Raw genomic sequence first — 12,299 nt, 5'->3', positions numbered from 1 at the left:
CCTCCGTGGCTGCTCCTTGCTTCGAGGATGAAGTGTAAACACCCTTCCAAACCCTCCGCGTTCGGCCCCTGCTCAGTACTCTGGCTTGAACTCACGTGTTCGCCTTGCTCCCCCCACGCAGGCCCTTTCCTCCCTCAGCTCTTACGCGCAGCAGATAAGTTCTTCTGTCCCCCGCCTTCAGCTTTCCCGAGTCCCATTCACTCTCCGAGCCTCAGCTTAGATGCCACTTTTTAAGTGAAGCCTTTCGTGTCTAATTCCTACCTGCAGTCTCGACTCCTGCCATCTAGTCAGACCTTCCTGGGTGTACTCCACTGCGCTCTTTGTCTACGATTGCAATTTGCATTGCATACTTGCCTGATTATTTTTAATGTCTGCCAAGTGTCATAAGGTTTTAGCGCCGTGCCTGGAAGGCACACTTCTGAAACCTAGTAACTTTTCAATGAATGAATGAATGAGGGAACTCGAACTGGATGTTGTCACCACCACCATCCTACCGTGACAATATTTCGAGGCCCTCCATTGCTACTGTCAATGGCATGCTCACCCCCGTGGGCTTAGCTACGCCCTGGAGGAGAGTAGGCGGCGCGCCCACCCCTTGCTCCGGCACTCTGGGGACGCCCCGGGCATAGTGCGGCTCGGGCCGGGCCTCACCGCCAGGAGTCCTCCGGGCTGCCAGGTTCACGTGCACCGGGGAGGAGGGGCGGAGGAAAACGAGAGCGTATGCTGGGAGCTCCCGGTGCGCCTCCGCCCCGGCGGCCCGCCGCCACCCGGGAGCCACTTCCTCCTTGGGGGCCGGCGTGCGGGGCGGGGCAGGAGACGCCCCCGCCGGGCTGGGCCCCGGGCCGCCCCAATGAGCTTCGGTGCCCGGCCGCGGCTGCGCCCAGTCCCAGGCGCTGCGCTCGGCCGCGGAGGAGGCGGCCGGCCGGGGCGGCGGCGGCGGCGGCGCTGCGCGCGCCAAGGGGAAGCCGAGCCTGCCAAGCTGGCGCCCGGCGGGGCCATGGTGGCCGGCGCCCGCGGCGGCTGCGCGCAGGCGGGGGCTGTCCGGCGCGGCCTCCTGGCCCTGCTGCTCGCGGTCTCCGCGCCGCTCTGGCTGCAGGCGGAGGAGCTGGGTGAGTGGAGCGCGTCCGGTGGGCGGCGGGCTGGGCCTGGAGGGACAGCGCGCGGGGGAAGTCGGAGTCGCAACCTGCGCCTGGAGTCCCGCTGTCTCCGGCCGATGGCGGCTCGGGTCAAAAATAAGTTACTGCATTCCTATCGCTCCCCACCAAACTCCGTCCTTCGCCCGCAGACACTTCGCTCCTCCCCACTTTCTCTCCCCCCCTCAGTTGGTTTCCAGACTTCCTGACTCCGCGGGCCCCGTGAGAAGTGACATGGCCCGGGGGTCGCGAGCTGAAGACCCCAGCCTTAGGGGGAGGGTGTTAGCGGGGGAGGCGCCTCTCAGACCTTTTGACAGAGCTGCCCACAGTCAGCCGCCTCTGTCCCTGCGCGTCGTGTAAGTTTCTGGCTGGCACGGATGGTTGGGAAATGATTTCCCGAGGTCCGCCCTGGGAAGCCGGCAGCCCCAAACAGGCCGCCCCTCTAGAGAGTGCTGCTGCGCCCCGACTTGGAACCGTGTGGCTTGGCTCCTTCTTGGGTGTCTGAGTTAGTCTCCCGACCTGGCTGATCGTTCTCTGGACCTGGTCCTTGCCTTCAAGTTGGACCTAATTAGCCCACCGGCGAGTTTACTGCTGCTTATCCAGCAGATGAAAGCAGTAAGCCGTTTTACCAGCTGTAGGCAAGTCCTTGAAATTTAGTTCTTTATTGATCGCGAGGGACAGCTTTCTGCGGAGTTTTCCAGTGGTTTCCCTCCTGCCTTACTTTTGCCCCTCTGCAACTCAGATGATTTAATGGCAGTGCATCTATCCAGAATATTTTGCCGGCTCCCCACCCCGTATTTGCTAATGGGACAAGAATCAAAGCTAAACCAAAGGCAGGCATTTTGGTCACTGATCCCTGTATTCTCAGTCTGAAACTCTGATATTCAAGATGTTGGTTTTGGTTCCTAAATTAGCTTATTACATACCTATTTGTTAGGAAAGAAAGAAAAAAAACAAAACCCTAAAGTAGCAGAATGCTAGGAATGTTGTAAAATATTGATAAATGTGTGTGCTTTTATTAAATATGTAGGGTTTTGATCATGGGTGTTTTAAGCCCTTAGGAAATGGTTCTCAGGTCATTGTTTGAAGATGCACCTTCAGTTCTGTACGTCTATGAATAGATCCAGCAATGTGTTCCTATACTAGTCTGGCCACAGCTGTCACCATCTTTCCAAATGCAGCTTTTTTAGATGTTATATGGCATGCAGACTGTTAACTGGGTGCTTTATAGAGCAGTCTCTGGGAAGTAGTGCGATTGCTTAGATTCCTAGAGCTTCACCTTTGATATTTATTGCACAAAATTGTTGGAAGAAGATGTCGTGTTTCCATGAAGAATCCTGTACATTTAGGACGTTAAAAGAACCAATAAAGGCATAGATATTCAAACACAAAAGAAGTAAAACTTAGATTTGGCACATTTACTGAAAAAAAATCTAGGAACTCGAGTTCTGATATCTCTTGAGTAAAGAGGCATAATCAATGATTTTTGAGTATCTCTCACATCTGTGGTATTTCGGATTAGCCCTTGATCACCTGTTTTTCAAGTTTTCTTAAATTTAAGTATGCAAACCCATTTTAGGTTTTGAAATATGCTACTGGGTATATAGTTGTATGGTGATCTTCAGTGATGTTAGTACTCTTAATGTTTAAAAAGTAAGACTCGTGCCTTAGCATGAATCTGGTTTTGTTGAGAAGCCTCTGTTTATTGCATTTTACCGTCCTTGTTTTTGAAGGTAGCTTAGTCTGGTGCTTCTTGGCTTCCCAACCTGCCTGATCACCACTGTCTCCAGAAGCTTTGTAAAGCCCCAAACCCATACTGTGAATCAGAACATCCAATGGGTGGGGCCTGGGAAGATGCGATTCTAAAAAGTTCCCACAGGTAATTCTGATTCAAATCAGCTTTGAGATGGTGGAAACATCTGATATTGTATAATGTTAATTATATATATCATATATATTATTATGACATATATCATATAATACTGTATAATGATAACATGATAAAGTGCTACTACCATCTGTGTCACAGACCATTTAATATTAGACTTTTATTCACTGTGTTGTTTCAGGAAGTAAATGTGATAAATTAATCTGAATATTTATAAGCCTAGTCAATGAAATTATTCATTTTTTTAAAAAAGTCAGAGTCTGGTGACCTCTGAAGCTATACTGGTTCCTTGTAAGACTGCTGCTTGCCTATGTGCTGTTTTTGATATACATATATATATATATATATATTTTTTTTTTTTTTTTTTTTTTTTTAAGTCCATTCTTCTATATTCATTGCCAGGCAGGCCCCAGGCATTAGGGCTTGATGAGCAGAATATGGGCTGATTTTTGCTCCTTCTTATGCCCTGCTCCTCTGGACCCACTTAACTAATGTTAAGGATTTCCACAGATTGTTTCACATGATTTTGACTTTACATAATATCACATTTGGGGCTTCCCAGGTGGCTTAGCGGTAAAGAATCTTGGTGCAATGCAGGAGATGTGGGTTCCATCCCTGGGTTGGGAAGATACCCTGGAGAAGGAAATGACAACCCACTCCAGTATTCTTGCCTGGGAAATCCCAAAGACAGAGGAGCATGGCCAAAGAATCGGACACGACTTAGTGACTAAAACAACAACAGTAATGTCACATGTATGTTGATCATTAGCATTGTTTCAGTTTGTATAAATCCATAGGCTTGGGCTTAGGTCTTCTTACCTTGATTATCAGTTTTGTGAAATAAAATACCCTTTATTCATGTGAGGAATTGATGCTAACTAAAAATCTCTGACTCTCTCTTCACCAAAATATTTGGAAATGGATATTAAAGATTTCCTTCTTGTGATTTAAGTATTAGAAGAATAAAAATAAGCAGTTAATCTCTGTGGAAACTTGTAAACATACAATTAGATACAGAAAATTTGATTATAAGATTCTGCCCAACTCTAACTTTTTACTTTCAGAAGTTCTGCTTTTAAGCCATTCGTCCTTTACATTTGGTTCAACAGGGACAGCTGATGTCTGATGCTTTGGGTGAGTGGCTTTTAAAAAAGTAGTTCCGACTTTCTTCTGGCACCTTTTGCATCAGTGCGTGCAGTTATCCCAGATTTTCCTTCATCTTGAAGGTCTGCCATTTGGTCAACGTGATGAACTCTAAGTTCTGGAGGGCAGTGACTGGGATTGTCTTTATCTTCATAGCACCGGACCAATAAATGTTTCTTGAGTTGAACTGAACAGTGTCTTTTTATTTAGGAGATATTTTCAAATTGTCCTCCTTAGAGGAAACTAAGTAATAAAGGGTTTATCAAAGTTCTTATGAAGGCACATCTGATGCTTCCACTAATTAGCTCTGTTTCGCAAGCCCGCCTCTCTTGGCATGCTTATTTCTGTACGTCAGGATGCCTTCTAAATGTAAGTGCAGCAGAAAGAAGGGAGGGTGGCCACCAGAACAATATGTCTTTTGGCACTAGCAGGTGCAATCTGTAACCAGCACCCTGAAACATTAAGTTATACCATATATTTCAGGGGAGAAGAAGTTATGCTGAAGGATTAATTAAACACATCAAAAGATGTAATTAAAACAGGATTTGAACTCTGAAGTGTCTCAAACTGTACTAATGAACTTTTCATAAGTTGAACCCTTTTACCATAGGGTACTGGAACAGACTAGAAAATCATAATAAAGATCACAACCTGGAAATAAGCAAGATATTTGACATTTATAAGAAACTAGATTTTTATTTTTCAGGTGCAAGGGGAAATTAACTGCAGCATGTAGCAAAGATTTTAGTCATGTTAAGGCAGTGGGGTTACGGGACAGGGGAGAGGGGCTTGTTAAGGGAGATATTTCCTAGAGAGTTTTGGACTTCCTGCTATGATTGTCCTGAATTATGAAGTCAAATCCCCACATATTAGAGTAACCAATTGTTTTGAAGTTTTAAGGAGATGTCCGACTCTTTGCAACCCTGTGGACTGTCAATGGGATTTTCTGTCCATGGGATTTTCCAGGCAAGACTACTGGAGTGGGTTGCCACGCCCTCCTCCAGGTAAGGAGATAATACACAATACCTATTTGGACTTGCTCTTAGCACAGAGAACCCAATAAATGGCAGCTACCTTACTAATCATTACTGTTTATTACTGTTAATTTGACACATACGGAGACCCTTTGATCTGCCTCCCCCACTGCCCCTTGGAACCCATTCTCTACCACACTCCATGTTCCCAGCCACACTGACTTTCTCACTGTCTCTCGGTGGCATCAGGCGCCCTGCTAGCTCAGGGCCTTTGCATCTGCTACTCCCTCTGCCTGGAGCAGGCTTGTCCCCAAATGTCCACACGACTTCCTTCCCCATCAGTCTTTCTTCAAACCTTGCCTTTGGAAGGAGACCAGCCCTAACCACCTGGAGCCCTCTCGTATTCCCCAGAACTCCACAAACCCCACTCCCTGCTTGCAGTTTTCTCCAGAGCACTTTGTATCTTCTAATAGAGTAATTTATACTTTTCTTTGTTGTCTGTCTTCCTGCCATGAGAGTGCAAGGTCCATGAGAAGCCTAGTGCCTAAACAGTGGCCAGCACATGGTGGGTGCTCAGTAGGAAATGGGTGCCCAGTGAGGATAGGGTGAGAAGGCAGTGAGGAACCAGTTCCTGCCCTGTAATTGAAGACTCGGAGCTGACTCCAGCTGAGAATCACAACCTGAACAAGACAAAATACTGAAGTCGTATGTCTAGTGCAACTGCTCTTTGTAAACAGAAAGTCTGAAAATACAGGTTTAAAATAGAGGAACTCACACAGAAGCAGAAGGTATTAAGAAGAGGTGGCAAGAATACACAGAACTAGACAAAAAAACATCTTCATGACCCAGATAACCACGACGGTGAGATCACTCACCTAGAGCCAGACATCCTGGAATGTGAAGTCAAGTGGGCCTTAGAAAGCATCACTACAAACAAAGCTAGTGGAGGTGATGGAATTCCAGTTGAGCTATTTCAAATCCTAAAGGATGATGCTGTGAAAGTGCTGCACTCAATATGCCAGCAAATTTGGAAAACTCAGCAGTGCCCACAGGACTGGAAAAGGTCAGTTTTCACTCCAATCCCAAAGAAAGGCAATGCCAAAGAGTGTTCAAACTACCACACAATTGCACTCAACTCACACGCTAGCAAAGTAATGCTCAAAATTCTCCAAGCCAGGCTTCAACAGTATATGAACCGTGAACTTCCAGATGTTTAAGCTGGATTCAGAAAAGGCAGAGGAACCAGAGGTCAAATTGCCAACATCCTCTGGATCATCAAAAAAGCGAGAGAGTTCCAGAAAAACACCTATTTCTGTTTATTGACTATGCCAAAGCCTTTGACTATGTGGATCACAACAAACTATGAAAATTCTTCAAGAGATGGGAATGCCAGACCACCTGACCTGCCTCCTGAGAAATCTATATGCAGGTCAAAAAGGAACATTTAGTACTGGACATGGAACAACATGTCCTAATTGGGAAAGGGGTCAAGGCTGTCTATTGTTACCCTGCTATTTAACTTATATGCAGAGTACATCATGCAAAATGCCAGACTGGATGAAGCACAAGCTTGAATCAAGATTGCTGGGAGAAATATCAATAACCTCAGATATTCAGATGACACTACCATTATGGCAGAAAGCAAAGAAGAACTAAAGGGACTCTTGATGAAAGTGAAACAGAGTGAAAAAGTTGGCTTAAAGCTCAACATTCAGAAAACGAAGATCATGGCATCTGGTCCCATCACTTCATGGGAAATAGATGGGGAAGCAGTGGAAACAGTGACAGACTTTATTTTTGGGGTCCTCCAAAATCACTGCAGATGGTGATTGCAGCCATGAAATTAAAAGACGCTTGCTCCTTGGAAGAAAAGCTATGACCAACCTAGACAGCATATTAAAAAGCAGGACATTACTTTGCCAACAAAGGTCCACCTAGTCAAAGCTATGGTTTTTCCAGTAGTCATGTATGAATGTGAGAGTTGAAGTATAAAGAAAGCTGAATGCTGAAGAATAGGTGCTTTTGAACTGTGGTGTTGGAGAAGACTCTTGAGAGTCCCTTGGACAGCAAGGAGATCCAACCAGTCCATCCTAAAGGAAATCAGTCCTGAAGCTGATGCTGAAGCTGAAGCTGAAGCTCCAATACTTTGGCCACCCAATGAGAAGAACTGACTCTTTGGAAAAGACCTGATCCTGGGAAAGATTGAAGGCGGTAGAAGAAGGGGATGACAGAGGATGAGATGGTTGGATGGCATCATTGACTCGATGGACATGAATTTGAGTAAGTTCCGGGAGTTGGTGATGGACAGAGAAGCCTGGCGTGCTGCAGTCCATGGGGTGGCAAAGAGTTGGACACAACTGAGCGACAGGACTGAACTGAACTTCTGGTATATTCAAAGGCATTGAAGATGAAAGGAAAACTATTGCCAGACTTTCAGGTCTGGAGTAAGAAAGACTGAGGGGTAATTTTGCCTTTTTGCAACTGAAGAGTCATATTGATATCATCTTTCAGATGTTCATTCTCTGCTTTGTATGTAAAATTTAAAAAAATAGTTTTTCACCTTAGGGGGTTCAGGAATAGAAGAGACTTAATTGATGAGGGGGAAAAACCACATGGTGATTTTTAACCCAATGTAGAAATAAATTCAAACTGAGTCCTGGGCTTGGGATGGGGGTGGGGATGGGAGAAAAAGAGGAGGAAAGTCTGAGATTCATGAAAGCAGGAATGAAACAAAGCCTTTTTATTCACCACCAGCACCAAGTACAGTGCCAAGCTGATAACTATTTCCAGATAACTGTTTCCTGAGTCAGTGCATGCATGCTGTGGCTGAGGTCTGAGAGAATAAGGTGAAGGGTAATAGTCACTTAAGTGTTTTCAGAGGAAATTGCGCACATGACTGTTGTGATGTCTTTAGAGATACCTTACATGTGTTCAAGAAAATAACTGAATTCAACCCTGTAAAGGGCTGGGAATCTGAGACCCCTTTCCAAACAACACTGGCAAAGCTGCCATGTTAGGTGCTGGCAGTCTTGAGAGCAGGGGAGTGGGTGGTATACTGGTTTGGGCGAGGTGAGTCAGTGGTCCCCTAACGTCTGCAGGTGCTTATACCTTGAGGACAGCAGGGCCCTGCTTTACCTTGAAGATCATTTGGGGACAGTTGAGGTATTTATGACATTGGCACTGTGTCAAGCTATAGAGTCCTATATGCCTTGACTGTTTAATGCCACTTCTGTTTAATCTACTCATCTAGCTTCCATGAACTATCTCCAGGGAAGACGTAATTCCCCATATTTGCAGAAATGTCTTTGTCTTGTATATGCTTGTATATGGTCATTTTAATTTTATATGCCTCCATTTCATAACTGAGAGTGTTTCATGAATATACCTAAAGGTTGTGTGTAAATGATTTTTATGGAGCACTCTATTCTCGAAAGAAGGAAAAGGAAAAAGCAACACTGTTATTTCTGATGAACATCAAAACCAGTGAATGTTAAAGGTTATGAGTTATGAAGTCCAGTTCAGTTTCGAGTGCCAGTATATAAAGCTTCCTACAGGGAAAATGTTAAACATTTCTGTGGGTCTCACTTAAATTTTAAGTGGCTGAGTAGGTTTAACGCAGCTTTCTTATTGCTTTTCACAAAAGCAGGTTCACTTCAGATTGAAGCGTGGTTGATTTCAGTCCCAAGGAGGAAACTGTTGATACGTAATAGCTCATGGGCCCACTGGAACGTGAGATCTGTTTATTGGATTGCTCCTGCTCTGAGTTTAGAGTGGAGGCTGCTTACTGTGAGAATTACATGGACCACGATTTGCCTTTTTTTCCACTTGCCCCTAGAAACACACTGCTTTGCCAAGAGTCTAGAGTAGAAGGTAACTCAACTCAACTAGTAAATGGCCCTGTGCCTGCTCTCAGTGCTAGCTCAGAAGGGTCGAAAAATCTTTGAGACCCTCTTCCCTTTTGGGTAGGAAATTCCTTTTTCTTCCCCCCAACCCATCTTTCTTCTTTTCCTTTTTCATCCTCTTTGCTACAGTTACTGTGCTGTGTTATTAAGATCTTAACAGACACACTGCTTTTCCCGTGAGGTATTAAAGTATATTAAAGACTTGATGGCATTTCTCCCCTAAAGATTTAATTTGCATCTGTTAACATTGCTTACATGGCCACAATGGCTTGAGCACACCTAAAAATACTAATGGTAATATCTTAATATCATCTAATACTCAAGTCATATTTCCCCTGTTTACCTAAACATGCCTCTGGGCTATTGTTGGTTTGTTCGAACAAGGATCCAAACAAGGTTCACACTTTGCAGTTAGTTATTACATCTGTTAAGTCACTTTTCATCTACGGCTGACCCCCACCCGCATACATTTTATTTTCCTGAAAGGAAGTCAGATTCAGTTATCTGGTGACGTGGCCCACATTTTAAGTTGACTTACTGCTTCTGAGTGGTGTGTCCTTTACTTGCACCGGCTCCTAAAGTATAAAGCTGAATTGGACCTACATCTGTGATTAGACTCAGGCTAAATGTTTTGATAAAGGTGCCTCAGAGTGCCATGTACTGCTAATTGTATCACGACAAGATGCATTTATTATTACTGTTATTTTATTGCCCCATGTTTGAATGATGCCTAGAATGATCAGTGACTTCTAGAAATGACAACTTGATCCCTCCATTATAAAGTTGCCTTTTCCTATATGACCTGGAAGTAGTCTGCGGCATTTAAAAACCTTACCTTTGTATTTTAAAAAAAAATTTTTTTTTTTGCCTCTAACTTAATTTAGTCCTGACAATTCTGAGAGCTATTGAAGGAACTGAGATTCAGAGAGACTGGATCATTTACTCCAGACACATTCACTTTCTGGGCCTAAAGTGGACTCGGGGAGCACGTCCTACAGTTTTAAGTGCCTTAGGATGGTCTCCTGACTCATCTTCAAGAGATGTTCTTCCAGATGGGATCAAGTTCAAGAAAGGAAGCCTTGGAGGGACGCAGTTTCAGGGGGGGTTTATGCAATAAAGTTTTAAATTAATAGCCTTTGGCTTTCTCTTAGAGGTGATTACATTTGCCACAGAAATATTAAGACCTTTAAGTGAAAAATGTCAGTCACTCTGTTGTGTTCAACTCTTTGCAACCCCATGAACTGTAGCCCCGTCAGGCTCCTCTGTCCATGGAATTTTCCAGGCAAGAATACTGGAGTGAGTTGCCATTCCCTTCTCTGGAGGATCTTCCCCACCCAGGGATCAAAGCCAGGTCTCCTGCATTGCAGGCAGATTCTTTGCCATCTGAACCACCAAAAACTTCCAATTAGTAGCCGACCATGGGCTTTTATCCACTGTGGTACATTCAGCAGTGCAGAATACAGAATGTGCAATGGCTATACAATTTTTACGACCATGCAATGTGACATGAATTTTATAAAGTTTGCTCTTTTCTCACAAGTCTTACGTTTCATGCCTCATTAGATGTATGATAAAATGCGATCTCTTTCCCAATGGAGATTTGCTGTTCTTTGGTGGGTAAACATTGATTGCTTTTTCCTTGTATGTGGTGCATACATGTGTGTTCCCACAAACCTTCTCATCCTATTTCTTTGTATATTTTCCATTGTATGTTCAAATAATTCCTAAATTGACGTTCTGTCCATGTGTCAGAAATATCACTCTGGCTTAAATATAGATCCTGAAATTTATTATTTTCTGTCCTAGGTGTATAAGTGAAATCTAGAGTAAATCTGTGTCAGAAATAGATGTGTTCCAATTTTAGAAATAGCTATTAAAGTAAAACCATACAAAGCTTACATGTTAAGGATTTTTCATTTTTAAAAAAATTCGTGGCAAGATCGCTGTTACTAATGAAGGCCGTTTAAGTCTCTTAGGCTTCCCTGGTGGCTCAGATGGTAAGGAATCTGCCTGCAATTCAGGAGACCCAGGTTCAATCCCTGGGTCGAGAAGGGTGACTGGAGAAGGGAATGGGAACCCACTCCAGTATTCTTACCTGGAGAATTCCATGGACAGAGGAACCTGGCATGCTACAGTGCATGGGGTTGCAAAGAGTCAGACATGACTGAGCAACTGATACTTCACTTCCTTCCCAAGTCTCTTGCTACTCAGAGTACATCTTAAAAGGACCAGCAGAATAGTCATTACCAACAGAGTTTTGGACATGCAGAAATTTCAGGCCCTGCGCATTAGTAAGATTTCCAGGCGGTTGCTGTGCCCGCTGAAGTTTGAGAAGCAGCACTTTAATCTGCTGAAACCTCCATCTACAGAGCAGCTTTTGAGAGCTACACTGATGCGATCAAGTAGGACGACCTTTGCTGAAAGTGAAATAGTCGCCTCTCAGACTGTTCCTTTAATAGTCTAGCAAAAAGCACTTACTTAAATAATTTAAAAGAGAGAGTGGTGGAATTTCTCGTAAGTTTTATGAGAAACCCTGACTTAAATATGGCTCTCTTCCTCATGTTAATTTTGAGACTAAAAGAGAAGGACTATAAATAAATAATTGTAATGTGGGTTTTAATGCCAGTCGTGCTGCTTAGCAGCAGTAGTGTGATCCTGGGCATGTCTTAAATCTGTTTCCTCACACACAAAATGTGCAGCTTTAGCGATTGCAACCTAAATGCTTGAGTTTCATGGTCTCTGGAGTCAGACAGGTGAGGTTCACATGCCAGCTCCTCCATGGGGCTGACAACTCAGCTTCTCAGAGCCTCCGCTTCTTCACACATAGAACGGATAATAGGAAGGACATGCGATGAATAAAGGATGCTGTGTGCTTTCTTAGGTTGTGCTGGAATTGTCCTCTCTTAAAAGATATGGGGTATGTACTTGGATGTTTGAGATGTTACTGTTTATACATAGCTGTATGCCTGTGTGTATGAAATGTTTTATAATTTTTAAAAAGGGAATTAATAACATATTAACCAAATATGATCCTAAAGATTAAATAAAATTAATATAAAGGCCCTTAGAACACCCAGTATGTCACTTTTTACAGTAGATGTTTGATAAATGCTACCTATTAGTAAGAGCCTTTCACAATTAATTTTACAATTTTTTTTTTTTCCGTTCTTGTAACTTTTTGGTTCTTAATAATTAAAAAAAAATCTGTCTAAGTGAAAATACCTGTGTGTTTGAGAGAGCAAGAGAGAAACATTTACCA

The 12,299-nt window shown here is 43.7% G+C and overlaps 1 protein-coding gene across 1 annotated transcript in view; it reads left to right on the top strand.

Moving 5' to 3' along the window:
• Nucleotides 1-997: 997 nt before the first annotated feature.
• DCBLD1 (discoidin, CUB and LCCL domain containing 1) overlaps nucleotides 998-12,299 on the top strand; it is a 75,475-nt gene continuing 64,173 nt past the window's right edge. Inside the window, exon 1 of the mRNA XM_068985161.1 lies at nucleotides 998-1,109. Within this exon, the coding sequence (XP_068841262.1) occupies nucleotides 998-1,109 (112 nt within the window). The remainder of the gene's footprint in view (nucleotides 1,110-12,299) is intronic.

This window comes from Capricornis sumatraensis, chromosome 13, assembly GCF_032405125.1.
Source record: "Capricornis sumatraensis isolate serow.1 chromosome 13, serow.2, whole genome shotgun sequence".
Classification (NCBI taxonomy): Eukaryota; Metazoa; Chordata; class Mammalia; order Artiodactyla; family Bovidae; genus Capricornis; species Capricornis sumatraensis.
The sequence above is the reverse complement of the archived record's forward strand: the minus strand, read 5'-3'. Positions and strand labels throughout refer to the sequence as shown.